Here is a 24923-nt window from a genome sequence, read left to right as displayed (position 1 = left end):
AGCCAAATAAAGATGTTGAAAATAAACAGGAAAAAATCCTTTTTACTCAACTTTGGACAGAGTCTAAACACCGTGGATTTGTTGATCTACAGTTAATTATACTAGGATGAATGGAAATATACCTGGAGAAATATTTGGCCTGCTATGTTTAGGTGGACCCATATATGATTTTGTTTTGGCTTTTTGCTTTTATGTAGATGATCTTCTGCAGAGTGATAATGAGGAAAAAAGAAAGCAAGCTGTTGGTTACAAGTGTGAAAACTGTTTTTGCTGCAGCTCATGCTCCTGGCTCTAGCCATTCTCTCTAAACCACAGCCAGCTGAGACGGTGTTAGGCTGTATTACAAAGAGATCTTTCAAGGGCAGTGCTACGGGTATGTAGGCAGAATTTAGATCAGTGTGCAAATTTCTCAATCCTGTAATATTTGCCTGCAAGTCTTCCCTCCTTTACAACCATGGAAGTGCTGTGGTAAAGATCTTACGAAGGATTATCTCTTCCCGACACTTACACAATGACACAGCATTGCTATGCTGAAAGGCAGAATGGGGGCTCCGTTTCCTTTGCTCACAGGCAGAGCTGTGCAGGAGCTGAGCAGAGCAGGCTGCCACTCTGCTGCTGCTAAGGCGTAAACACTAAAGTTTCCTATCGTATTATTTTGCCAGTTGGGGCTATTAAAACCCATAATGGAGTATTGTACTATTGTTAGACTGTTAATGCACACACAATGCTGTGAGCTCCTTTTAAGCTTTGTACATATCGCCCATTAGGAATATATCTGTTGTTGGATTACTCAGTGTGCCAGAGGAACAAAAATCTAGGGAACAGAAAGGAAAACAAGCTATCTGCTGTTTGGATGTTTTTGTGGGTTTTTTTTTAGTTGTTTTTTTTTGAATATTGTTAGGGGCAAACTAACATCTTTGTCCTCCTGGAAGCTGAATCATGTCAACAACAGAGGCAATGATTTTGGACCAGAATGCTTCAATGTTCGTGTGTTTGCTTTTTATTAAATCATTTTTGTCCAATTAAAAATTAGGACACAGATAGCTAATAGGCTCAAATTTTAAGATGGGGAATCACTTAGCATTTGCTTGCCCCAGGAGGAGTAATTGATTTTTATTTTCTTTTTTGATTGATTTGATCTGAAATTGATTTATTTTCTTTTCCTGCACGTTTTCCTAGAAAGGCTTTTCGGATGATACCTTATGGAAGGAAAGAGCAAAACAAACTAAGAGAATCAGTTTTCTTGTTTAATTTTTTGTTAGTTACTGCACCAAAACTCATCAGTTATTACTTAGCCTTTGCTTGCTTTTGGTGTAGGGGGCAGCAAAGTCAGGTTCAGTCCATTTCCAGCCTGAAATTCTAACCCTTTGACAATTGTAACTAAAGCTACAACAGGTTTTGTTTCAGCTGACATTCTTGCATTGAAATCAGCTGGTTAATGCTGAAATAGAACAGACTTCAGTAACTGTGTCTGTGTGTGTCAGTAATATATAGGCATAGCAGTGGTAACTAACTTGTAAGTACAGTAATACCACTGCTGCTCTTTAAGACAAAGGCTAAAGTCCTCTTGACATTGCATTACTTAAACTTGAATGGTGCAGCACCACTTTTATGCAGTACTGATCATTCTGGTCCCTGAGTATTCATTGCTTACCTTTCTCAAATTTAAAAAGGAAATCAGCCAGCTAGGCAGTCCAGGCAAGCAAATATCTAGAAGGAATGCAAAGCCTGAGAGATAAAATTGCTCCCTCATCAAAGGCAAGTTATCTGATTACTCACCTGCAAGGCCACTTTGCTACCACTGGAAGGAAGGGACACTATTTGGATGTCTGAGAGATACCGTTCCTACAGTTGGAAACAAAATAAAACAACAAAACTTACGCTAAGACCTGCCCTCTGCTCCTTGTTTGTGACTTTTTGCCCAGTTGTGGATGTGTAAATCGGCTTTATGTTAAAATGGGCATTGCTGGGCCAGTGTTTTATCTGTTGGGTAGCTTGCACTCTAGTAGGCTTGCCCAGAGGCTCTCGCCTAAGCCCTGCCGTAGTCCTGTAGATCCCTTTCAGCTTAGTATAGTGATGATTTGGGTCTCTGTGGGTATTCTGTCTCAAGTATCATTAGCCCCCTTTAACCAGGATAGCTGTATCTGCCTGACAGTCTGACTGTCCGCACACATCTGCCTAATTCCACCAGTTCCCCTAGTTGAGCTTTGCAGGCTGAAGACCTGAAGGGAAGGGAAGACCCTGCCATGAGCAAGGTAGATACTGTTAAGCTACCTGTAACTGGCAGCACACAGTAAGTTTTTCTTGTCGTTGTGGTTGACTGGAAGCAAACAGAACTCTGCTGGCAGTCGAAAGGCTGGAAAATTGAGTCGAAAGGCAGGAAAAAGCAAGATTTAATTACTTTGTTCTCCTTCCTCCCAAATGAGGGAGCATTCGCTTCTGCCTCTCCAGGATGAGGCAGGCCCAGAACAATGTGGAGGCAAGCTGTCAAGCTCAGCTACCTTCCCTTTGCTACTGGTTTCCCCGTTTGCCAAGGAAAACCTGCCGAAGCGGGATATCTCCACGTTGGGCTGAGGCCAGGCCAGGCTGGCCACCCCCTCTGCCAAGAGGAACTGCCTTGCTCATTTTGAAACATGATAGAGGGGGAGAATTAAATGACTTGTGAGTTTTTACAAAACTCTAGGTACTTTTTAGTAGCTTTGTCTTCCTATTTCCCAACAGCTTTTGGCAAAGCTTAGAGCTTGCTACTTGTGCTCATCTCCCTCCAAATCTTAACTGAAAACTGATACCAATCTTGAGGTATGATATGTCAGTAGAGGTTTCGTGGTTAGAGGTCACTTTGTGTTTGTACAGCAGCTCACATGGCTGTCTGAGTCCTGGCTGGTCTCCTAGGGGCTATGACAACAACATTCACTGCTTAAATAATAAACTGGCCTATTCACAGAGTAATTCATTTGCAGCTGGGAATTGCACAATCCTGAGTGGAATCCAGGCTTAATTCAGAACAGCTCTTCCTTCTCTAGTGTGATGTTGCTGAATGATATTAACAAGAGTTGTCTTCATCTGGATGTTGTGAAAATTAGTTCTTTATTGTTTTCATAATGTTTTGCATGTGCCCTTTGTTTGCTGCAGGTATATTGTTCTTCTAGTCAAATATATTCATTCTATTCTGAAATAAAAAACTTTTTTTAAACAAACATATGAGGGAAAATTGATAATTTTTTGCCTGCTGCATACATTGGCACTGAAAAGAGATGAAAAAAGATGAAAAGTTCACTGCATGTGTTTCTATCCGTTGCAGCTGCGAATAAATGAGGACAAGCAGCTTATGAGAAGGAATAGAGGAATAAAAATCTGACATGTAGAAAATGTTTGTATCTACATTCACTTGAAACTGGTACCATTTCTTCTTGCCTCATCTTGATCATTTGTCAGTTGATGGACAGATGTCAGTATCTCCCTGTGCTCAAACTGGCACAGTTACACTCTGGTGCAGTACAATGATGTAGAGGCTTTGAAGGCTGCACCAAAGCAGAAGGTTGCTGTACCCCCTTCCTAGTGTGAATACCTACTTTGAGAGTTGTTTACATCATTTAAGAAATGTGTGCTACTGATTGCTATAATATTTGGGTGTACTGTCAGAAAGCATTTGGACAATGCCAAAGCAGCAAACTGCACTACTGTCTACAGGATAAATCAACGTTTCTGTCTCTTCTCTAAACACGGAGGTGTCTTTAATGGGTGAGTCTGTGCCCTTGTCAGGCTGCCAGCTCGTTCCTGTCCTGAGGTCGTACCAGCTCATGGGAGCACAGAGACTTATAGATGAGGTTGACTTAAAACTGTGAAAAGGTTGCTCAACTGGTTTGTCTGAAGAATGTCGCTAGACCTCCTCCTTGGCCAGCAACATGGAAGCACATGGACACCATTTAACCATCATCTAGGTGGAAGACAATGGGGCTAGATTGGTGCTGAGCATACAGACTGTAGTAGTTTTCTCAAATCATTTGCCACTTTGGAAAACCTTAACACCTGTTACCCCAGCTTCATGATCCTAGCTGAGGTCCCTATCTCAGTGCATGTCATCTTGCCAACTGCATAGGAGTCTAGGTGCAGGTGCTAGATATTTTCCAGTTGCAGAGTTCTGGAGAGCCTTAATGACACTAGTCTTAAACAGAGCAAGGGTTTTGTATACCTGAGTAGCATGATTTTTTTCCCAGCAGCAAAGGAGAGGATCTAAAGAGCAGCCATGTGTAAGAATATTCTGCATTATTACTTTCATATAGTAGATTTGAAGTACCACATGTCAAAATAAGTGACTGTTTCCTCATACCATTTATTCTCGAAGATGAATCAGCTACAGGAATAATAAAAATGAGGATTGTGATAGTGAGGATTTCTTGGAAAGCAGACTCTTGCTTCAGAGAAATTCTCTATAGAAGTAGAAATGATTTATTAAAGTTCAAAGTAAAATCATTAAGCACCTGTCTATTGTATATCTGTCTCTGTGAGATCTATGTGGTCAGTGAGGTTGAATATATTTTGTATTCCTGAGTTTAATCAGTAATGACTGACAATATGTCTAATGAAGAAAAAAATCACTTCCACAGTTACATCTGTGCAGATCTCTTTGATAGATATTTTGCAGCAAGTCGTTTGTCAGCCAGGTAAGATTAGGGTGATACTAAAAAGCAGCATAACCAGATTGTGCACGCTGGAACAGCAGTGTAAGAATATTTCAAAGTTGAGTTTGTGATTAAGCAAGAGTAGAGGTTTGGGCAGGATTATAACTACTGCTTTACACAAAAAGGCTGCATAGTAGGTTTAAAAAGCTTAAAAGCTATCCAAGAAATCTTTTTTTTTTTGTCTTGCATGGTTTTTTCATGTTTCAAGAGCACCACTGGAACTTGGCAAAGTATGTTTTCTCTTTCCATGAAAAATTAAGATTAAAAAAAAGTGCTTTGTTTCATCCAGATGAACAATCCTATTAGATTCAGAAGGATTCACAGAAACATAAAAGAAAGTATCATTTAACAGCCAGTTATTTATGGCTACAGCACTCATCAGGAATATGGAAGCCCAGGCTTAAAATCTTACTTTTTTCATTCTTCTTTCATCTGTACTGAATACCCTATCTATAAGCTATTATTTATTTTAGAGGAATTCTTCTTCTTGGGGCCATTCAGCTTTGTTCAAACAGAATGTCTTTCTAGAAAGTGATGTTTTCTTTATGGAAATACGCTTGAGCCCAGAGTGAAATTTTCTGTTCATACTGGAGGGCAGGAGGTATTATTCCAAGAATATTAGGCTTCAGCTGAGCTATGGACACCCAAATTCATCTCACTGATTTTTTTATAGCAAGTGACTTTTACACAGACACACACACTCCCAGTGAGTATTATGCATTGCATCACTATTTACTGTTCTAATCAAAAGCTAAAGACTAGCATTACGTTACGGACAATGCTGTCTACCAATGTAAGTACTTATTCACCAAAATGACTGCAGAATTGGCTTTGGTACTGCTTGAACACTTGTCTACCCAGAGCAGTGGAATAAACTTGGTATTACTCTGTCTCCTACAAAGAAAGATACCACTTTTTCGATATTCATTTTTGAAGAACATTAAGCAAAATACCTGACATGCAAAACAGAAGCGTTACAAATACTCTCAAAAGTAGTTGTTGCAGTGTTTTTTTTCATACTTCTTGTTCATCTGTGTAAGCTCATCACATGAATTTTGAGCTTTGGCTTAGTAGTCGTTTAGCAGAAAAGCTACTCATAGGCCAAACTAGACCTGTAGAAGCTGCAAGACACTGCTAAACAAGTGCTACTCACTCAGTATCGTGTTCTGTTTCTTTCATGCCCAGGATGTAAGGCCAAAAGGCATCATTACGTTAATGTAGTCTGATGTCGTTTGTAATGTAGACCATAACATATCAACTGGCACATACTGACGCTTCTTGTGATTGAAATTAAGCATTTATGTGTGTGTGTGTGTGTATGTATATATTTAAATGATCATCTAATCCTGATTTACAGATGATACAGGATTTCCTTGTCCCCTCAATATTTCAGTTTTCAGGTTAACAATCATCTTACTTGGAAATGTTTTCTTTCTCAGTTTGAACTTTTTTTCCTGTATTGTTTTTTCAGTCCTCTCTTTGCATTGAAACCCAGGCCCACTGATTAGGCCCACAAAGCATGTCAGCACTTGCATCTGCCTCTGAAGTGGGATGCAAGGTCGGTAGTGACTGTCTGCCCAAGGCAAAGGGTTATTTTTTTGACTAATATCTGTGCAAAAGAGTGACTGCCTTTGTCAGCCTTTACTATTTCCCTTTATTGAGTTCATTTTTAGAAAGTTATTCTTTCACTTTTTATAAATTTGGTGAATATTGAGTTTCTCCCCCCACCTTTTTTTTTGATTTTATCAGTAGGAGAGTTTTTAAAATGTTTTAGCAATGGCGGCATGTGATTATTTTCCTGAAGTGCATATTTAATTTTGGGGTGGACTGTGGCCTAGTGCCAGCATTCAGATACATTTAAAGTTTTAAGCAATAAATTAAATGACAGAGTGATGATATACTTGTGTCTGCAATCCTGTCATGCTTTTGGCATTTCCAAAGACTGCCCCTGTGTAGATTTCCTGCATGACTTGCTGCTTGCGTCTGCCACTTTAGTGTAGTCAGGAATCTGCATTTTGACAAAATTCATCCATCAGCTGCTAAGAAAATAATACAGATTAATTTTTTTGGCTGCCTAACTCTCAAAAAAAAGGTGACATCTTAAAAAGTCATTGTCCATCTCCTGCAATATTAGAAATAACATGTTCTTAGCAGTAAATGCATTGGAATATTTCAGAATGTTGTGCTGTTCTATCTTGTCTTAAAAAAAAAGAAAAGAGAACTTTTTTAAAAGTGAAGGCTTTCACTGCAAATTCCTTCAGGTGTTTTCAATTATAGTTGTGGCGTGCTGCAAAATTAACTTAAAGACCAAGTGAACACTTTATTCTGTCAAAATAAATGGCAGCACAATTTTGCCATGCTTGGAAACAGTGAAAGTCAGATTCTTTCTTATGAGTAATGACGTTTTAAATTTGGGTTTGGGTGTCAGAAGAAACAAGTTGAAGCATCATTACCATAAATAGACAGAGTTGTTGCTAAAATTCTCCTAAAAAAAGGAAAGTTGGACATCTGAATTCTTTGTCAGGATTTTGCTGTGGGCTGTGCAGGTTTGTCAGAGTTAAATGCAGCAGAATAATATTGTGCATTATTGTTTAGAAAGTAGGCAAAAAAGCAAGTTTTGCTTCTCAGAGGTGAGGATACCTTTACCATGGATTAGAGGATATTTCAGTCTTTACAGTGTCAGACAAAATGGTGTTCAGCTATAAAGTAATGGCTCATCAATGGTCATTGCAAATATACCTTTTTCTGTAGCATGATCCTTGATGGACAGAGATGAGAAGAACAATTCATCTTGCTGAGCTTTATATATTTAGCCTAAGTTAGGCAGTTTCAGAAGGGAAGTTGTTCGTTTATTAGCCACCTATCTTTGAGGCTGGGGCAAAAAAAAAAGCATTCCTAATTTCCACAGGAAACTTATAGTAAAACCACTTGTGGGCAGGGCTCTCGACTGGGGCCTTGTGGCAGAAGGGACCTGGGCCAAAGCCCCTCGAAAGGGATGCACTCTTCCCCTCTGTCATGGGGACAGCAGATGGCAGTAGGATTTGGGGTCAAATTGTTGGATTCCTGGGTGAGATGAAAAGCCTTCCAGACTCCAGCTTGGGAGAAAGGGCAGAGGCAATGTGCAAAAAGAGGGCAGAGCAGGAGGGTGCAGGGAGTGTGCACACAGAAGTGCACAGGGCAGCGCAGGCAGAAACGCAAGTCCAGGGCTCGGGGAAACTAACCTGTCCTGACTGACCTTGTACCATTCAGGGTTGGCATAAAGCAATTGGGGCACGTGAGACATCTTGACCTACAGCTTAAAATAGGATATGCAATGTTTTGCTTTCTTTTGTCTAACAGAAATTACAAATTTTACATGATAACATTTTCTCGGGGTTCCTTGTCTAACATTCATATATGATAGCATATTGCAAGCATGTTTCAATTAAAAAAATGTACAAACTTGTTAAACAAAAAATGAATTCTGAGGTGTGGGTATTTTTGTAGTTAAGGAATTCACACCACCTTAACACTGTACTGAAGTGACATTGCATCATCATCAGTGACATCATCATCATAGACTAGAATTTTCAACTTCAGATTAGAGAATCTTTCTGGAGAGACTTTTTTTTTTTTAAAGCACTTTTTATCCTGAGTTATTTGATATGCTTAAAGAATGCACATCAGATAGAAATCCAGCCACTACAAATGCCTGTTCACCCATTGCAAGTGCAAAATAAAACAGCAACTTGGCTAAAGAATGTTATAAACTGAGATGTTTTACTTCTGGTTTGGGAAAGGAGAAGGATTTTATACATGGTTTGTTAGTTCTTTAGCTCAGCTAATGACTGAAAACTTATACACTTAGTTTTCTGTTCTTACTAGCCTTATGTTACCTTATTATTCCATGTGACAATTGTCAAAGTACAAAAATGGAATACAAAACTGAATGTAAAGAAAATGTTTTCTGAATTGAAGAAAACTGCTCTTTCACAGTTATCCTCTTACGATTTACTTAATTCAGTCTAAAGAGTTAATTTTGGGAAACACCAAGCCTGATTCAGGTTTCATTGTTTCAGGCTATGTGGATAAATGGAAATGTGCAGAATAACCACACTCATTTTTTGTCAAGAGCATTTCCAGGTGTGGCACACTTCAGTAGCATTTAGTTACTTAATTACTGAAATGGAAAGGTTTTTTGTTTTTTTTTTGTTTTTTTTTTAATAAGAGAACAGGTGGAATTGAGTAAAAAGCATTGCTTCAGAAACAGATAACTCACCACAGGGAATTGTCCATTACATGAAGAATAAAGGTGCTCAGCATATTAATTTAAGGGGCTGTGTACAACAGGCTACCTTTGGTACTTTATCTCAACCTATTTCACCCATTAGATATCTAATTTCAGCTGCCTTATTCTCTGAGAAAAGTTATGTAATTAATTTTATTCTGAAAGTTGTTTTGGGTGATTTACATTCAAAACACTTTTTTGTTTTTCCGTCATACTAAATAGTCCTTTATTACTTAAACAGAAAGGCTGAGAAGATATTTTATTTCAGCAGGGGATAACATGACAGATGTGAGAAAATGAGAAACAATTTAGAATGTGTCATCCTTCTGTAAAAGTAGTTTGTTTGTTTTTTATTGATTTTTTTCATAATGTATAACTGGCAACCTAATCCTGTGTTGTTTTGTCTACATACTGGTGCTTTGTGGCATTTGTGGTACTGCAGCCAATTCAAAATTTTTGAAGGGAAGTGTCGTGTCTCGTGTCCTTTCTCAAGAGAAACCTCAGACACCAAATGCCTCAAATTCTTCTGTCTCCGCCTGAGGAATCTCTGGAGCTGGGAGTCTTGAACTGGCAGGATGTCTTATCGTCTGCCTAATCTATAGTGCTATTTCATGGCCTCGAGACAGCACCTGTGTTCCCAGAAGGTATAGCATAAGAAGTGTTGGGCTGATTTTGAGGAGGTAGGGACCAGTGACATGCTAGTGGAAGGGGAATGCCTTGGACACAGCACACAGCAGGGATGAACGCCATTTCTTGGAAGATGTGAGTAAAGGGAAACAAGTCTAATGGACTTTGGCAATCCTCCCAAACAGGTTGAGGAGGAGAATTACTACATTAATGATTAATGCTGGTAAAGCTCATTCAGCTCGAAAAGTACTTTCTATAAGTGCCAAGTACAGTCATTAAAAATGTATGCATTTTCATTTTAATGCACAATTGGCATCTGCAAATAAAGGGGAAAGAGAAGAGCCAACAGTGTCATTAGACAAGGCTAATACTTCACTGCAGCTGACACCACAGCTTGCTAAGGCACCGAACCTAGGACCTTGTCCTTGCAGAGCTCAGCCTCCTGTGGTTGCTGTCAGTGGTGGTCAGGAGCTACCACCACCCACCACTAGAGCTCTAACCTTCTGGAAGTCAAAACATCTTCTCCTGAGTGAACTGTTGTCTTTATTAAATTCATACTGACAAAGAGGAGGCCATAGGCCATAACTCGTCACACTTTTGCATGTAAAACTTGTAAAGATATCAGTTAGCCCATCTCTGTTTTTGTTCTCCAGCAAGCAGTAGTCTTTGTTGAGTAGGAGACACAGAAAAGAAGAATCTGACAGAAATGATTTGTTGTGCTCTGAAGGGATATGCTGCCACCAGCAGACCTATATACTGCAGTAGCAGAAATTATGTGAGCAGGAAGTGAAGATTTTGTGGCAGTTGAGGTGCAAGAGGTAAAAACTAAAATAAAATGTTAAGATAGGTGATAGATTCTCTGAAAGGAGCAGAATAGACATATTAAGAATCAGAGCAAAAGGAGAAGAAAGAGGCTGAATGAGTAGTCTCCAAGTCTGGACCTTCGCAAGTACAAGCCACGTCCAAAGGGTTAGACTGGAAACGTGCTCATCGAAGGGCCGTGTTGGATAGTGTGGCTGGAGTGAAGAGGTGGCTTTGTGCTTTGAACTGCAATTAGGCATGCTGGAATCTGCAAGGGTGATGCAACCCTTTGCCTTCCAGGCTGATGACAAGTAGGTGACCTGTTTGAAAATTCTGTCAGAAAATGGTATTTGAAGTCCCTGTTTTGCCCACTTGCTGCAGGGTGTATAATCCCTCTTGCCTCCCATCCAGCAGTATGCTAGGCTTGTTTGTATCTTCATTTCGCTCCACTGTTGGTCTAGTCTTAGTTTCTGTTCTGTGTATCTGGTAACTGAGAGTTGGGGATCTATTTTCTATAATTTTCTCCAGTTTGTTGTTGCCAGTTGAGCCCTTGGGAGTCCCACAAGCAGGACAAAAACACCACAGGACGATCTGCTAGAAAATAGACTTGCATTTGTTTTTTTCTCTTTAGTGTAAGGCTGGTGGAAGTTCTGTGGGATATGGAGAGAAAAGGATCTCTCCCTCTTTCGCCATCTCTCCCCTTGTCTTCCCAGCAGACAGCTATGTCGTAGCTCTAGCCTTGATGTGGGAAGTATGGAGATGATGGGGGATGATTGCATTTATACCCATGCAACCAACTGGATTTCAAAATGTCCATGGATAGCTCTGATACTGATCTTTGCCCATATCACAAAATGTCAGCAACTGAGTAGAGGAGGCTGAGTAGACAGCCAAGGGTGGATGGATAGAAGCCTCTATGTGGGCCATTGTTGCAGTAAAAAGCCAATGTATCAGGCCAATCAGATCAATGCTAGTAAAATATTAAATATTAAATATAATATAAATATAAATAAAATATAAATATAAAAAATATAAAAAATATAAATATAAATTAAATATAAAATAAATATAAATATAAATATAATATTAAATATTAAAAAAATATTAAAATTATCTGCTTTACTTAACACTGCCTGCTCTTCAGGAGTAACAAGATTTGGTCTTAATTTGACCTTGGTCTAAATATCCACCTTTGTTCTTTGTCTCATTGACAGTCGTGCTGTGCACAAGTATGTTATGTGCCACATTTTCAGTTATGACTTGGGTAAAATGCTATGGTTGCTATGGGAGGAAGGCGTTAGTATTAACAATATTTATTATTCAGTCCCCATGGAAACTGTAGTTCTTCTGGGAGTCCTAATTCTCTCGTTCTTTTTTCCTATGGAAGAGAAAATATATCTTTAGCCATGAAGTTCAAATAGTTGTTTTCCAAAAATAGAAGGCAAGATACACTCCCATTTGCTTTTTCTCATTCTTGACAGATGTCTGTTTATGGGTAGTTACTGCTTACTAAGCTATGTATGTTTCCAGTCACATAAAGATTTTTGGAGTGTGGTTAATCTAATTTTATCTTGTTATTTTTCTAGCTCCCCATTTAATTTGTCTCTTTTACCCATTTTTATTTTTTCTTATTTGCTGCATTTTTTTTTCAAATTGAGGGAGAGTTATTTGATGAGCACACCCGGGAAATGAACTTGCTATTTGCTATTTAAGAGTATAACCTTAACAAAGTCTGTAAGTATGTCCCACAGTTGTAAACGGGGCACAGCATCTGTTTTTCAAAGAAGTTTAAGTTCCTCAGATTTTCAAATGAAAGTTGTTAAAATATTGAGTGGTTTATTCTTGGTGGAGCAGTTAACTCAGTCTTTGGCTCTCTTGCAGTGCCTAAAACAATATGTGGAGCTTTTGATCAAAGAAGGTCTAGAAACAGCAATTAGTTGCCCTGATGCTGCCTGCCCAAAGCGAGGTCATCTACAAGAAAATGAGGTATGTTTTTATTGCAATTTTTCTTTTCTGAATGTTCAAATGTGTCTTGCTCAGTCATTGTTGCCAACATATGTTTTTAATGATTCTGTACAGGTCAATATTTTGTCTCCATTTATTGAAAATGCATTAGATTATGCTGTTCTTAATTGAAAACTTGTCTTTTCCTTCCTTCAACAGATTGAGTGCATGGTTGCATCAGAAATCATGCAAAGATACAAGAAGCTACAATTTGAAAGAGGTAACATACGCTATCCCTTGTACTGTTGTGGGAACGATATCACTCCAGAACAATCCCATAACTCAAAATCTCGTTCCATGCATGTTCATGCAGTAGTGTCATGTATTAATGGTTTTGTCATCAAAAAAAAAAAAGCTTAAATTCTTTCTGTTCTTGCCAGCTTGATGCCCTTTGCAACTTTCTGGAAATAAACTAAGGAAAGAAAATTATTGTGTAACATGTTGCTCTACAACTAAGGGAAGAAGTGACTTCTGTTTAGAGCTTAGTGCTGATTGGGTTGACTGCCAGTACCCTTGACACTGTCTACCTAGGCTGACCCCTTTTATGGAGTCACCATTATGTCTTATACTAGAATCTGCTGTGGAAGTATTAGGCAGTTATGTGTATAAAGATAAAGTGAGCCTTGTTAACTTTTATGAGGATATAAGCTGACCAGGTTTGGTCTTTGCCTCTCACTATGGTGACATGCAATTGGGCAGACTTTCATAATAAAAGTTCAATGTGTATGGCTATAGAGAACTTAAACTAAAGTTTTTACCAAGTGATAGATGCAGCTAAGAGACCACGTGAATCAGTGGTATATTTTTGTTGACTACAGTGGGCTTTGAAACATGAAATGAGTTAGCAGTAAGCAGCCTTTAGGAAAAGGGTGAAGTTGGATAACAATCTTATATTATTGCTAATCACGTGGTTACATTAGTGCAGCGGCCAACTTGAAATAGAGCCCTGCTGGGCAAGGCACTGTAAAAACACTTTCTGGTGTGTTATGCCTGCATAGGATATGCTCTATTTAACTTTAAGTGTAACAGAAGAAAAATAGTGCATTCCATTCTCAGAATAGGTTTAGTTCAGTGAATGAAAGTGAGCAATTAATTCGGACTCTGGAAATTCAGTTTAGCTATCTTAGTTTGATGACTCTTTGCAAAGCAGGCCAGATTTATGTTTAAATGAGTAAAGTAGATAAATAGGCTGCTTTTGAAAAGGTGGGTGTTCAAATGCCCTGCCCCTCAACCTCATCTGGAACACAGTGTTATGGAAGGCCGGTCTTGTAACTGCCTTTGAATTTAGTTCTTTTATGCCTCTTTACAGAAGTGCTTTTGGATCCATGTCGGACTTGGTGTCCCTCCTCTACTTGCCAGGCAGTTTGCCAGCTCCAGGAATCAAGCCCTCAGAACCCCCAGCTGGTCCAGTGCAAAGCCTGTGAGATAGAGTTCTGCTCCGCTTGCAAATCTAACTGGCACCCAGGTCAAGGCTGTCAAGAGAATATGCCAATCTCCTTTCTTCCAGGAGAAACAAGGTATAGTTTTGAAAATGACCGAGAATCTAGAAAGAAATCACTGAATCTTTTAACAAACAGGAATGTGATAATAAAGAGGCATTTTCCAGATGCTTTGTTTGGTTTTCAAGCCATTTCTTTCACCTAGTCACTCCAGTTCTCCAGTTAATGCTATGTTCCAAAAGTGGATAACTCTTGATGGCCTCCCTTCCTTGCTACCATCCCCACCAAAGCACAGAGGAGACATGCAGCCAACTAATGAGCTTCTCCTCACAGAAGCTATTCTAGACATCCTGAGGGTTGGTCATTACATTCCAGACAGTGATTTTTAGGATACCCTGTCAAGTATCCTGACTGGTGCACATCTGGATGATGATCTTGAGTTCTGACACCACAGTGAAAAACCTCTGAGCTGTTTCCGCTGGCATACTGCAGCCAGTGAATAAGAGAGGCCATTGTGCATGTGTCTCACTCAAAGTCTGGGCTTCTTTGAAGACTGTATGGCAGTTCAAGGTATCATTAAAGCCCTAACCTTTGGACTTAGCTATTCCTAAGTTGTCTTCTTTCAACCTTTGTTGTAATAGATGATTAGCTAGGATGCTGTCACGATCAGTTCCTGGTCAAATATTATAACTTTGGCATGTGGATTTCATGTGTGCTTGAACCAGAACTCAAGCTCAATAAACTTCATTGCAAGTTAAAAGACGTGATCTGTTTTCCTTAGTGTTTTGGTTACTTTTACTTTTCTGTGATATGGTTGCTACTAATGTGACTAATGAGTGTATATCCATCAATCAGGCAAACAGCAATTGATGAAGAGTCAGTCCTGTTTTACTGCAACTTGCTAATTCCCTATCAGTCATTCTTGCATCTCCCACTGGCAGCAGCTGCAGGAAGTGTCAGTTGTCAAGGCACATTTTAGTTGCTGGAGTGGATAAAGCCTCGACAGAGTAGAAAGCTACTCTAGAGAAATACTCTTCCAGTGTTTCTACATTCCTGCTGTCTGTGCTGTGTCCGCTGAATGAGGTGAGGTCCTACAGTTTTGCAGAGTGGTACAAGACACAAGAAGCGGTACTGACCCAAACTCATGAACCATGTTTTGACTCAGTAGTGTTGGAGATGAAAAGAGATCAACTCTGAAAGAACAGCAAACCCAGAAAAGCTCATGGTACTTGACTTGAAGGGAAGTTCCTCGTGAGAAGCCTTGAGGAAGGCAGAGACATGCAGTCTCTCCCTGGTATCCTAGCCCCAAGGAATGCAGTCTGAGCTCACTGTGCCATTAGGAGATACCTTCCTTTTCTCTTCTGAGGGAAAAGAATAGAGGGAAAAGAAAATGATCTAGCCATACAAAATATTTAGCTGTGAATTAGCTGCTTGTCTGATATTTCAGGAGGAAAGCGTATGGTATTATCAATATCACTAGATTACAAAAGCAGTTGGTACATACATGGTAAAGAAGATGTCCTAACTCTTATGTAGTCACCGTAGTCCTTTTTTCATATTAAAGGTATGTTTGAAAAATAGAGTATAACCAAAATATCTGAATAATAGAACTCAGCGGAATGCCTAGATGTTTATTAATTCTTTTTTTTAATAAGGAAAAAAGTAGGCATATCTACTTGTCACAGCTCTTAGAAGTTCTCCTCTAAACTGACATGTATGCACATCTTATTAATTCACCACTCTCCCTCACAGTTCAGTTTTTAAAATGGAAGATGATGATGCTCCAATCAAGCGCTGTCCAAAGTGCAAAGTTTACATTGAGCGAGATGAAGGCTGTGCCCAAATGATGTGTAAGAACTGCAAACATGCCTTTTGCTGGTACTGTCTGGAATCCCTTGATGTGAGTACACGCAGCATGTTCTTGCTCTCAGAAGCTTGGGAGTTCATTGCTTTGCCATCCAGCTGTCTCATTAATGAATCATATACTCGCTCACTAGCCAGCTCTTCCTCTTTCGTGCCTTGTCTTCTGCACTTTCTGTCACAGCAGTACTTTTGTGTTTCCTTCTGCCAAACTTGGTGGACTGGCATCCACCAGAGCTGTAGCTGTTAATTTGATAGGATTTATATACTTAATTCTGCTCGTCTGATCTGTGTGATCTTAGTATTTTGCCCATGTGAGACAGGAAAAAAAGTGTTAGTATAAAGTAAAATTTCATGAAAATATTTCATTGGCCATCTTTGCATGGCATCTAGCTTGGTTGTTTTGATAATACTTCATTCAGGATTGGCTTTTTGATGTTCTACTTTTTGAAGGAGTTACAGAATGAATATAGTAATGTTCTCGGTTCTGTGGAGGCTTAACAGACAAACTCTAAATTCATTGTGCCACCATGCATTTTAGTGCAGGAGTTTAGAAGTCAGATTACTTACTGCTCCTTATACTTTGTGGGACAAGAAATCAATCTGATATATCAAGAAGAATACAATGGAACAAAGTCTGGGAAGTCTGTGGTACAAATATTCATTCTCTCTCTCTCTCTCTCTCTGGGTGGGTGGGTGGGTGGGTGTGAGACAGAAAGGGAGGGAGGGAGGGAGGTGCGGTGGCCAGCTTACCATCTCAGATTCTCCTGATAAATTTTATACTAGCATCTAAATATGCAGCTTGAGAGCCTTTGAAAGAAGAGATTCATTATAGATAAACAACAGTTCTTAAACAAACCTGCTTGTGAAGACACTTAACTGTAAACAAAGCACTTTGGAAGGTTGGACTTGGCCAAGGTTCACTTTACCAAGACTTTATCTTCCTGTACAATTCCTGGTTATAAGTTCTCGGGACATAGTATTTCATAACTTAACAATTTATACTTCTGTTTATTGCATATGTTTCCATTTAATATTTTGTAGGATGATTTTCTCCTTATACATTATGACAAAGGACCTTGTCGAAACAAGTTGGGACACTCCAGGGCATCTGTCATCTGGCACAGAACACAGGTAAAGCTCAGATCTTTAATAAGTTTGCATGAGTCTACAGAGAAACAATACGGTGATGATAGAACCTTCCTTTGCCTTATTCCTCCTAATATCTAGGAGTCAAATTCTACCAATCTTGAATGTTGACTAATTTCCATAGCCAATTTAGAGAGGCCTGTGGCTTGGAGAAGAACACTCTTAGCACTCCCAGAAAGGACACTTCTTGACAGAAAGCCATTCAGAACTGCAGATGGTATGGTACGTCTGCATGGCAAGTTAAGTGTCAATGTAAATAAGTTCTTAATATACCTGGTGGACATAGCAGATTGACACTATCCATACAATTAACAGGGAAGCCCATCCTGCAAGGGATCTTTAGCTCATGGTCCAGAACTAGAAAGGAATCTTATAATCTTGCTATGGATTCAAACTGACTCATTAATGTAGGTTGGGTAGAGCTAGGTCCTCTAGTAGGTATCCCAGTGGGCTTGTCAGTTGTTCCAAACACAATTCAAATTGACAGTTGCAAAGAGTTTGGAGATACTTCTTATAGCCTAGATCAGGTCTTGCTGGATCCAGCATGAATGCTGCATAACAGAAGAGCTCCCTGTCCTAATTTAACACATACAATAGAAATGCCAACCTGTGAGTTAGGTGAGTATACTACCTTTACGGTCACTTTAGAAAAATAGGTACATTTGGGGTGAGTCATCTCTTCCTAAATTAGCTGTCTGCCAGTAAATATCTACCTTTGCTTGAGATGAAGTACTTTCCTTGAAATACAGATTTCTTTCCATTTGAGCATAAATCCCAAATCTGGACAATAAATGCCAAGCCTGGAAAAACAGCTAAAATGCAGGTATCTGAAATGAAGTGAGAAGGATTGCACCCCGCTCTCTCCACACACACCGCTAAATGCCAAAGCGATAGACTAGGTTTTGTTTGATTTAGCCAATAGTATGTTAGAAAGTGTATGAGTTACAGAACTAGTATGTGAGCTTTTTTTTCACTCTTGATATGCCTGCCTGCTTACTCTGATATTTGGAAACTGTACTTGGCCACAGTAGCTGGTACAAGTATGTTTGATAGACAGTATGTCTGATGTTCTGGTCATCGTGAGAAAGAAAGCTGTAATTCTCTACCATTGGGGTTACAGTTCTGCTAAACCTGCTGAAGACAGATCAGCACTGTAATCATTTCCTTATGTTTGACTTCATCAAGTATTTATCTAAGGCAAGTTGAAGTGAGCCTCTGGTTTGTTGTTTGTGGATTTAAAAAAAATGTATATTTATTTTGGCTGAAGTGAATGGCATGATAGGGAAGATTGCTTCTGGATGTGAAATGCTCAGCTGTTCAGGAGCAGCTGAATCTAGGTGGAAAATGAGTAACTAATACTTGGCAGGCAACCTGCTGAGCTAATGTTTAAAAAAAAAAGATGAAATTTGGTGAATTCTTTAAGGGTATATTGGGACTGAAAAGAAGATATAAATAGGTATCTCATAAATAGCAGCAGTGGCCAATCCAGTGCACTGAAATGCTAACTTCCATCTTGGCTCTGTGGAGCGAGCAAGTGACCTATTGTGCAATCTTAGCCTGGACTGCAAAGAGCTAGGTAAGTGCATGCTGCCTCTGTAGAGCAAGACGGGGGCAGTTGCAGCTCACTGTATTTTAAAGCAGTTTCAGCTGAGAGGTTAGCTCTCTTTTCTGCCTGTAGCAAATGTATGCAGACATTAGTAAAAGAAAGTTGCATCAGATTGTCAGAACTTCCAGAAAAAGAATTAGTAAAATTCACACACTACTGAAGTTTAAAGAGAAATTGCTGTTGGCAAGAAATAAGTTATTAGAGTAGGAAAGTTTGAGCTATATACCTAGACAGCCAAAAAACATGATGAAAAAATTCTAGCATAGTGTTACGTAATGTCACGGTGAGGGCTTCACTCTTCAAAATTGTTTTTGTTTAACAGCGCCATCTGCCGAATGCAGAGCATTTGATTTCAACCCTGCATTTTGAAAATAGTCAGATAGTGAAATTACAAAAAGATACACGTAGTAATCAGAAAGAGAAATTATCCATGGTTAGTACTAGTAAGTCATTCTTCCTATACCATGGCAAATTAAATATTTGCTAGCTAATTGAAATGGTATATCTAACTCTGGCTAGAAGAATTCTTAATGAGCAATGCACTCAAATTTCATTTTGTCTTCTGTTGTGAGTTTTTGTTAGCAGATTATTATTCCAGTCCTGCCTTCATTAGTCAAAATTATTCACAGATGCTATCGTGAATCAGTCTAAGTGTTTTCTCAAATAATTTACAGGCATATTGTCTCAGCCTGACTATTACAGTTGCTTATGGAAAATAGGAAGCTTTCTCAGGCAGTGACCCTCAGCTTGAGATTATATGTGTGTGTGTGTGTGTGTGTCTATATATATACATATATATGTATTTAAATTTTCCAAATTTAAACTCTGTAGAAACTAACAGAGTTTGGCGCACTGACAGTATTGGCAGATCTGGGCTCTTCTGCCTTTGCTGGGAAGAGGGTGATCAATAAATGTAAGTGGAAAAAATGCTTTTAGATGGAGTTAAGTCATGTACCCTGAAGCAGCAGAGTGAGCTCAGTTTCACTTGTAAAATGCCATTTGGCATATGCAAAGTCATCCTGTTGTTCATAGCATTTGCAATCCAAGGCTGAGATTCCCAAGCTTATGTTTCTGCTGGTGGGAAGTTTGTGGGAGTCTTTCTGGGTTCTCTGTGAACAACTCCAGATCCTGACTTGACTGCTTCTTTTTCGAGTTTTCTCCAGCAAATAGGTAAGCATTTAATAGTGGGAGTTTCTAACCATCTTGTAAGTCTTGTCCCCAGTATTTAATATTTATCTTTGAGAAAAAAAGAAAAAAATATCTAGTCAGTTGCTTCATTAGGTGTTTGAGATATAGCAAAGCTCATCAAGACACATAAACATCTGTATCAGTTTATATGATGGAACAGAGTTGTGTAGCATGGGTCTGACTGGAGCAATGAAAAATGAGCATTTGCTCTCTGATTTCTCTTTCAGGTGGTAGGAATTTTTGCAGGATTTGGTCTTCTCCTTTTGGTGGCCTCCCCTTTCCTTCTACTTGCTACGCCATTTGTTCTGTGCTGCAAGTGCAAATGTAGTAAAGGTGATGACGACCCTCTGCCTACCTAGACTGAGAGAAGATTGGACTCATCACAACATACGTTTTGATTTTATTGTTGCTGTTGTTGTTTTCCTCTTGCACTTACATTGCTGTAGCCTTACTTGGCCCGTTCTGCTTTTTGTTGACACACAGTCTTGGTTCCAAGAACTGTTGTTAATACTGCTGCATAGATCAATTGATACTAGACAAGGAGGGTAATGGAAGGCAAGTTTCATGCTTAAGGAAGACCATGGACCAAGGTAGCTATCTGAAATGAAGAGGTGATTCTGCAAAAAATAATGCAAAAGGTTTCTGTTGCCCTTATTGGTGGACTGGGAACTGTGCTAAATGACATCGGCAAAACAAAAATACATACAAATCTAAACTTTTTGCATATCCGTTTGCTTCAAAATTTGGTGTCTTATTCCTCTATGTATTTAAGCTGCCTATCATTTAAATTGGATAGTAAACTCAGAGGGAATTTAACATATTTATTACACTTCTGTTTTTTGTTAATATTGACATCGCAGCATCCTTTTTAGTGCATATTTTTCTGAGAATAGCAAAATCAATAAGGTGCATATAGGCCATCCTATGCCTTTCTTGAAAATTGGGGAGGGATAGGGGGACAAAATTGTTCCCTATTGCCTTCTGGGAATTTTAGGAAGTCTTATGAGAAATTTGTTTGATTGAAAACTACATTTCTGAAATGAATTTATGAAGCTGTAAGGTTGAGTGGTGACACAAACCTGCTATCTAATCAAGGTTCTTTTAAAAATGCATTGATGGTATTGATTACCACTGAACCACTAGTATTTTTCAGAATTGTTATTTTTTGCTGTCGTTTAGGGTTCTGCTACACTTACAGGGCTATATAACTTCTAATCCAGGTATCTTAATCTTTTTATATAGAGAGAGATATATATATATAATCCTATTTAAACCAAATGTGTAAATAGCTGTGCTATTGAAATATTTTGGAAGTTCAGGATAGCTTGCTTCTGTCTTAAGGGCAGTTATTAAAAAAAACAGGACTAATTTTACTATTCAGCAGACTTTGGGTTATCAATGAATCTTTCCTTTTAAGTGTAAAAATTCTAAGTATCAGAATGATCCCTGTAGTTAGTAATAAAAATGCCTGGGATATTTGTGGAAGTTGTATTTAACATTTAAACTACTTAGCCCATTTTCAGAGTTAATATTGTATGGTGTATGCTGTTAATAACAATGCTGTGACAAAACAAGTTTTTATTTGACAGCGAATCAGTGACCTGGTTTGGTAGTTTTTCAGAATTCACAGTGCTGTGTGTTTCCAGGGTAGTAAAATATGCTAGTCGGCAAACTGTTAGTCAGTAGTTTTTATTTAGTAACATTTTGTGGAAAATGATCTTAGCTGTTTTTAAAGCCTGTAAGAATTTAACTAACAACTTTTCATCATGGAATATGATGCACCTGAATCGCTGTGTATGTTTGTGTGTAATCCTGGAGGAAAACATTCTTTTGAATGGCGTGTGGACTGAAGTTTGACTGCATTTATTTCATTATCACTTATGTCTATGCATTATCGATATACTAAGGTGGGTGAATATATTGAATCCAGGGTGACTTTGCACTGAAAATGTATCAGGACCTTTAAACGCAACTGTTTATGGCTGCTCTCACAGGCTGGGAGTACATTTTCATAGCTCAGTCATAAGGAATTGACTCCTTTTTTTCCATTAACTTTTGTTTTATACTGCCTATTAAATAAAATGATTAGAGGGTACAATTTTGAAAAGGCCACTGTCCTTTTGTAAAACTAGTCTTGAACTCTTTCTTCCCATTTTTCCAAGTTTTAAAGGTATCCAAATTCAAAGTGTATCTAAATCCAAATTTTACTTCCAGGAGTTGCACGTTTGCTTGCCTAGCTGGATTTTAATGAGTTCAGCCATTATAACATGAAGGAAAAGGATATCTGTTTACCAGCAAGTCTGAATTCCTTATGATAGCTTCACCTTTTTTATGGCATTGCACACTTCAGATCTTTGCTTTAATATCTATTTTTGTTTTCATAGTTCTTGTTAGCCAATATTTTACATCATCTTTGATATTAAAAATGGCTTAGTTATTCAAAAATATTCCTAGGGGAAAGCTGGGTAACACATCCAGTCACCTTGTTTGCCAGCTCCCAAGTAGTATGTGAAGCACTGCTGGATTCAGTGGGCAGTGAAGTGGTTATCTCGCTCCAGTTCTGGCAGCAAATAAGTCCATATCACCAGAGATACTGAAGGAGAACACTGTTCAAGCTTGGCTTGTCTTGAGTCATTGCTTCAATGTGCAGAAATAATGGAAACCCTTCTGTGAATGACAGCCTCCTGCAGGTAAGCTTCTAAGACTGAGTGGGAAAGCTTGAACCATGGTCTTTGATCTCTGGCCTTGTAACTCAATTTAACTAGTGAAAAAAAAAATGGACAAAAGGATGTAAAGATTTCCTGGGCTGTAAATTTTCCAATTGCGAGCGCTAAGAGATTTTCCTCTGAGTGGCACTGTTTCTAGTGACCAGTTCTACTAGAGTGTCAGAAGGCAGCAGAGGTGCGGTGGCCTATTAACAGTATCTGGGTTGTCATGGTACACGGTTTATTTTCTACTGTGCCTTCCTTAGAGACAGTCTTTATGTGGCAATGTAGCGAATCTTGCTTTCCATGGTAGAGAACTACTGTCCCCTGGGTGGCTAGCTAATCAATGTCAAAATTAAGGGATGTCCAGATTCAAAAAAGAAAAAAAGGGAAGTGAAAAAAATCCTTTTCAAATATAAATATTTTAAAATGGTAGTTTATAACTGATGCTCAAAGGTAACATTATATATGAGCAGAAAACTTTGTACTTTTGTCAGCATATCTTTCTCTGATCTCAACATACTTGAATTGCTACTGGAGATCTCTGTGTCATGTCACTTGGTACACATTCTGGCTCTTGGGATAGACCATATGCCTAGATACATTTACCAAATACCTAATCCTTTCAGGTATGCTAAATGTCATTTCTTCTGCATTGTTTTGGGGGAATTTTTGTTTTTCTTTTTTTTTTCTTTTTAATGCTGTTTTTTTTTTCCTGAGTAGTGTATTTTCGGTAGTGATGTACTGAGGTTGGGGCTTTTTTGTGTTACAGTTTATGTTGATAGTGTGACATCTAATACCCTGAAATCAGATTGTAAATATATTATTTTAGATTTTGACATTTAAGCCCTGTGTCATGGAAAAGTGAATGTTTATGTCTCTGCTGCTTTTCAGATGACTCTGTTGTAACAGCTTTGTCTTTTTAAATTTTCGTCTAAAAATGAGATTCACTGCATGATTTTTGCTGCATTCTTACAGCTGTGCTATGATTTAGTTTGTTTGCATTGCCTTAAATTCTGTTTTAATGGTTTTTTTTAGCAGTACATGGTTTGCATGATCTGTTGGGATGAAGTAGTGTCTTGTCTAGTGAGCACAGGAGTGAGTGAGGCAGGACTCGTAAGGCTTTGCTTCTCCCTGGACTTGCCATTAGTTGTGCTTGAGTCAGTTCTGAGCAAGATCAGTAGCAAAACCCGCTCTGGCTTCAGTGACAGCAGCATTGGGTCTTCCCATGTGACCTTGGACAAGTCATTTTTCTTCTTTTATCGCAATTTACCCATCTTTTAAATGGATGGAACAATGCTCAGCTACCTCACAGGAGTGTTGTGAGGATGATTTCATTGGTTTTGGGGCTCTTCAAGATTCTCTGATGAAAGATTATGTATAAATGCCTACTGTGGTTTATGTTAATATTTAAATTTTATTCAAGTTGGCATTCATCCTTAAACCTCCTACTACTGACTGCAGCATACCAAGAGTTTGGGATTCTTTCCCCCACATACCAAGCAGCATGATCTTTCCTCAAATACTCTGACTTATAAATTAGGTGAGGTCCCAAATGAGAGCTGAATGGCTCAACTCTCAGCATGCAGTTATGCCCTGACATGCAGGAAACACAGTCAAAATTAGTGAAAAGCTCTCTTGCGTATGGAGCTGACAGGATAAATATTCGTAGATCAGAAAAAGATGATATGCTTTCGATTTAAAAATGTTATGGACAAGAAAACAAAAATGAAGTTTCATCTGTAGTCCTTTGACTGTGAAATAATAAATATGTTTAAAAATAACTATGTTTAATATAAGTGGTGTTCAACCCAATAAGGTGCAGCATGCATAAAGCTTTGTGCAGGTTTGCTTTCTAAAACCAAAGTTTGTGCGTTTCATATATATAATCTGGCATCCTGAGGAAAATGGATAGAATATGGAGGTTATTGCTGACAGCGATATTAAAGACATCAAAAAAGCCTGCATCAGCGCTTAATTGCTAATGCACTTATACTAAGTAAAGCATGCTGTTTGTGTTTAGAGCCCTGTGGTCCTCATTATTGCTTTGATTTGTGTATCTCTCTTATAAGAATTCCAGGAACATTAGGTACCGGTACATGGTACATAACTGAACCTTTCTTGATCATTTTATCATGGGAATATTTTAAGCTTGTATAGGGATAAGCATGAAGGAGTCATGCATATGTATAAATAATGTATTTGAGCAGTGTAAAAATAGTTCTGTTGATGTATTTGAAATGTAAGTACATTTTGTGCCACTAACACTGTGATGTATAAAAGAGCTGTTGAATGCCTTTTAATGTTGTGTTTTGTACTTTGAATCATATTGGAGAGTTTAATTTGTAATTTCAATAGATATTTTAAATGAATATGTCTCCTGTGATTCTTCATAGTGACTTTTCAGTGTTATGTTCACTCAAGAAAAGTGTTTTTGTTACGGGCAAACACTCTCTCCTCTTCCCCTCCTTCCTTCAGAGTAATCCTGTGGCCTGGAGTCCCACTTGGCTTCTGGGCAGAGCTGTGGTCTTGCCCATGGGCGTTAGTGCACTCATCTCCCCGGTTAGCCAGCAGGGAGAACCTAGGGATCTCTAG

At 38.6% G+C, this 24923-nt stretch overlaps 1 protein-coding gene across 3 annotated transcripts in view; it reads left to right on the top strand.

Annotated features, from left to right (window-relative positions):
- Positions 1-24700, top strand: part of RNF144A (ring finger protein 144A) — a 63334-nt gene extending 38634 nt beyond the window's left edge. For all 3 annotated transcript variants that reach the window (XM_064508491.1, XM_064508490.1, XM_064508492.1), the window contains 6 exons: positions 12259-12363; positions 12541-12601; positions 13691-13898; positions 15573-15720; positions 16725-16814; positions 19851-24700. In XM_064508491.1, coding sequence (XP_064364561.1) covers positions 12259-12363; positions 12541-12601; positions 13691-13898; positions 15573-15720; positions 16725-16814; positions 19851-19982 — 744 coding nt within the window. In that variant the 3' untranslated portion in view covers positions 19983-24700. The remainder of the gene's footprint in view (positions 1-12258; positions 12364-12540; positions 12602-13690; positions 13899-15572; positions 15721-16724; positions 16815-19850) is intronic.
- Positions 24701-24923: the final 223 nt, after the last annotated feature.

The sequence above is a fragment of the Dromaius novaehollandiae genome, chromosome 3, assembly GCF_036370855.1.
Source record: "Dromaius novaehollandiae isolate bDroNov1 chromosome 3, bDroNov1.hap1, whole genome shotgun sequence".
Classification (NCBI taxonomy): Eukaryota; Metazoa; Chordata; class Aves; order Casuariiformes; family Dromaiidae; genus Dromaius; species Dromaius novaehollandiae.
This window is presented reverse-complemented; position numbering and strand designations above follow the sequence as displayed.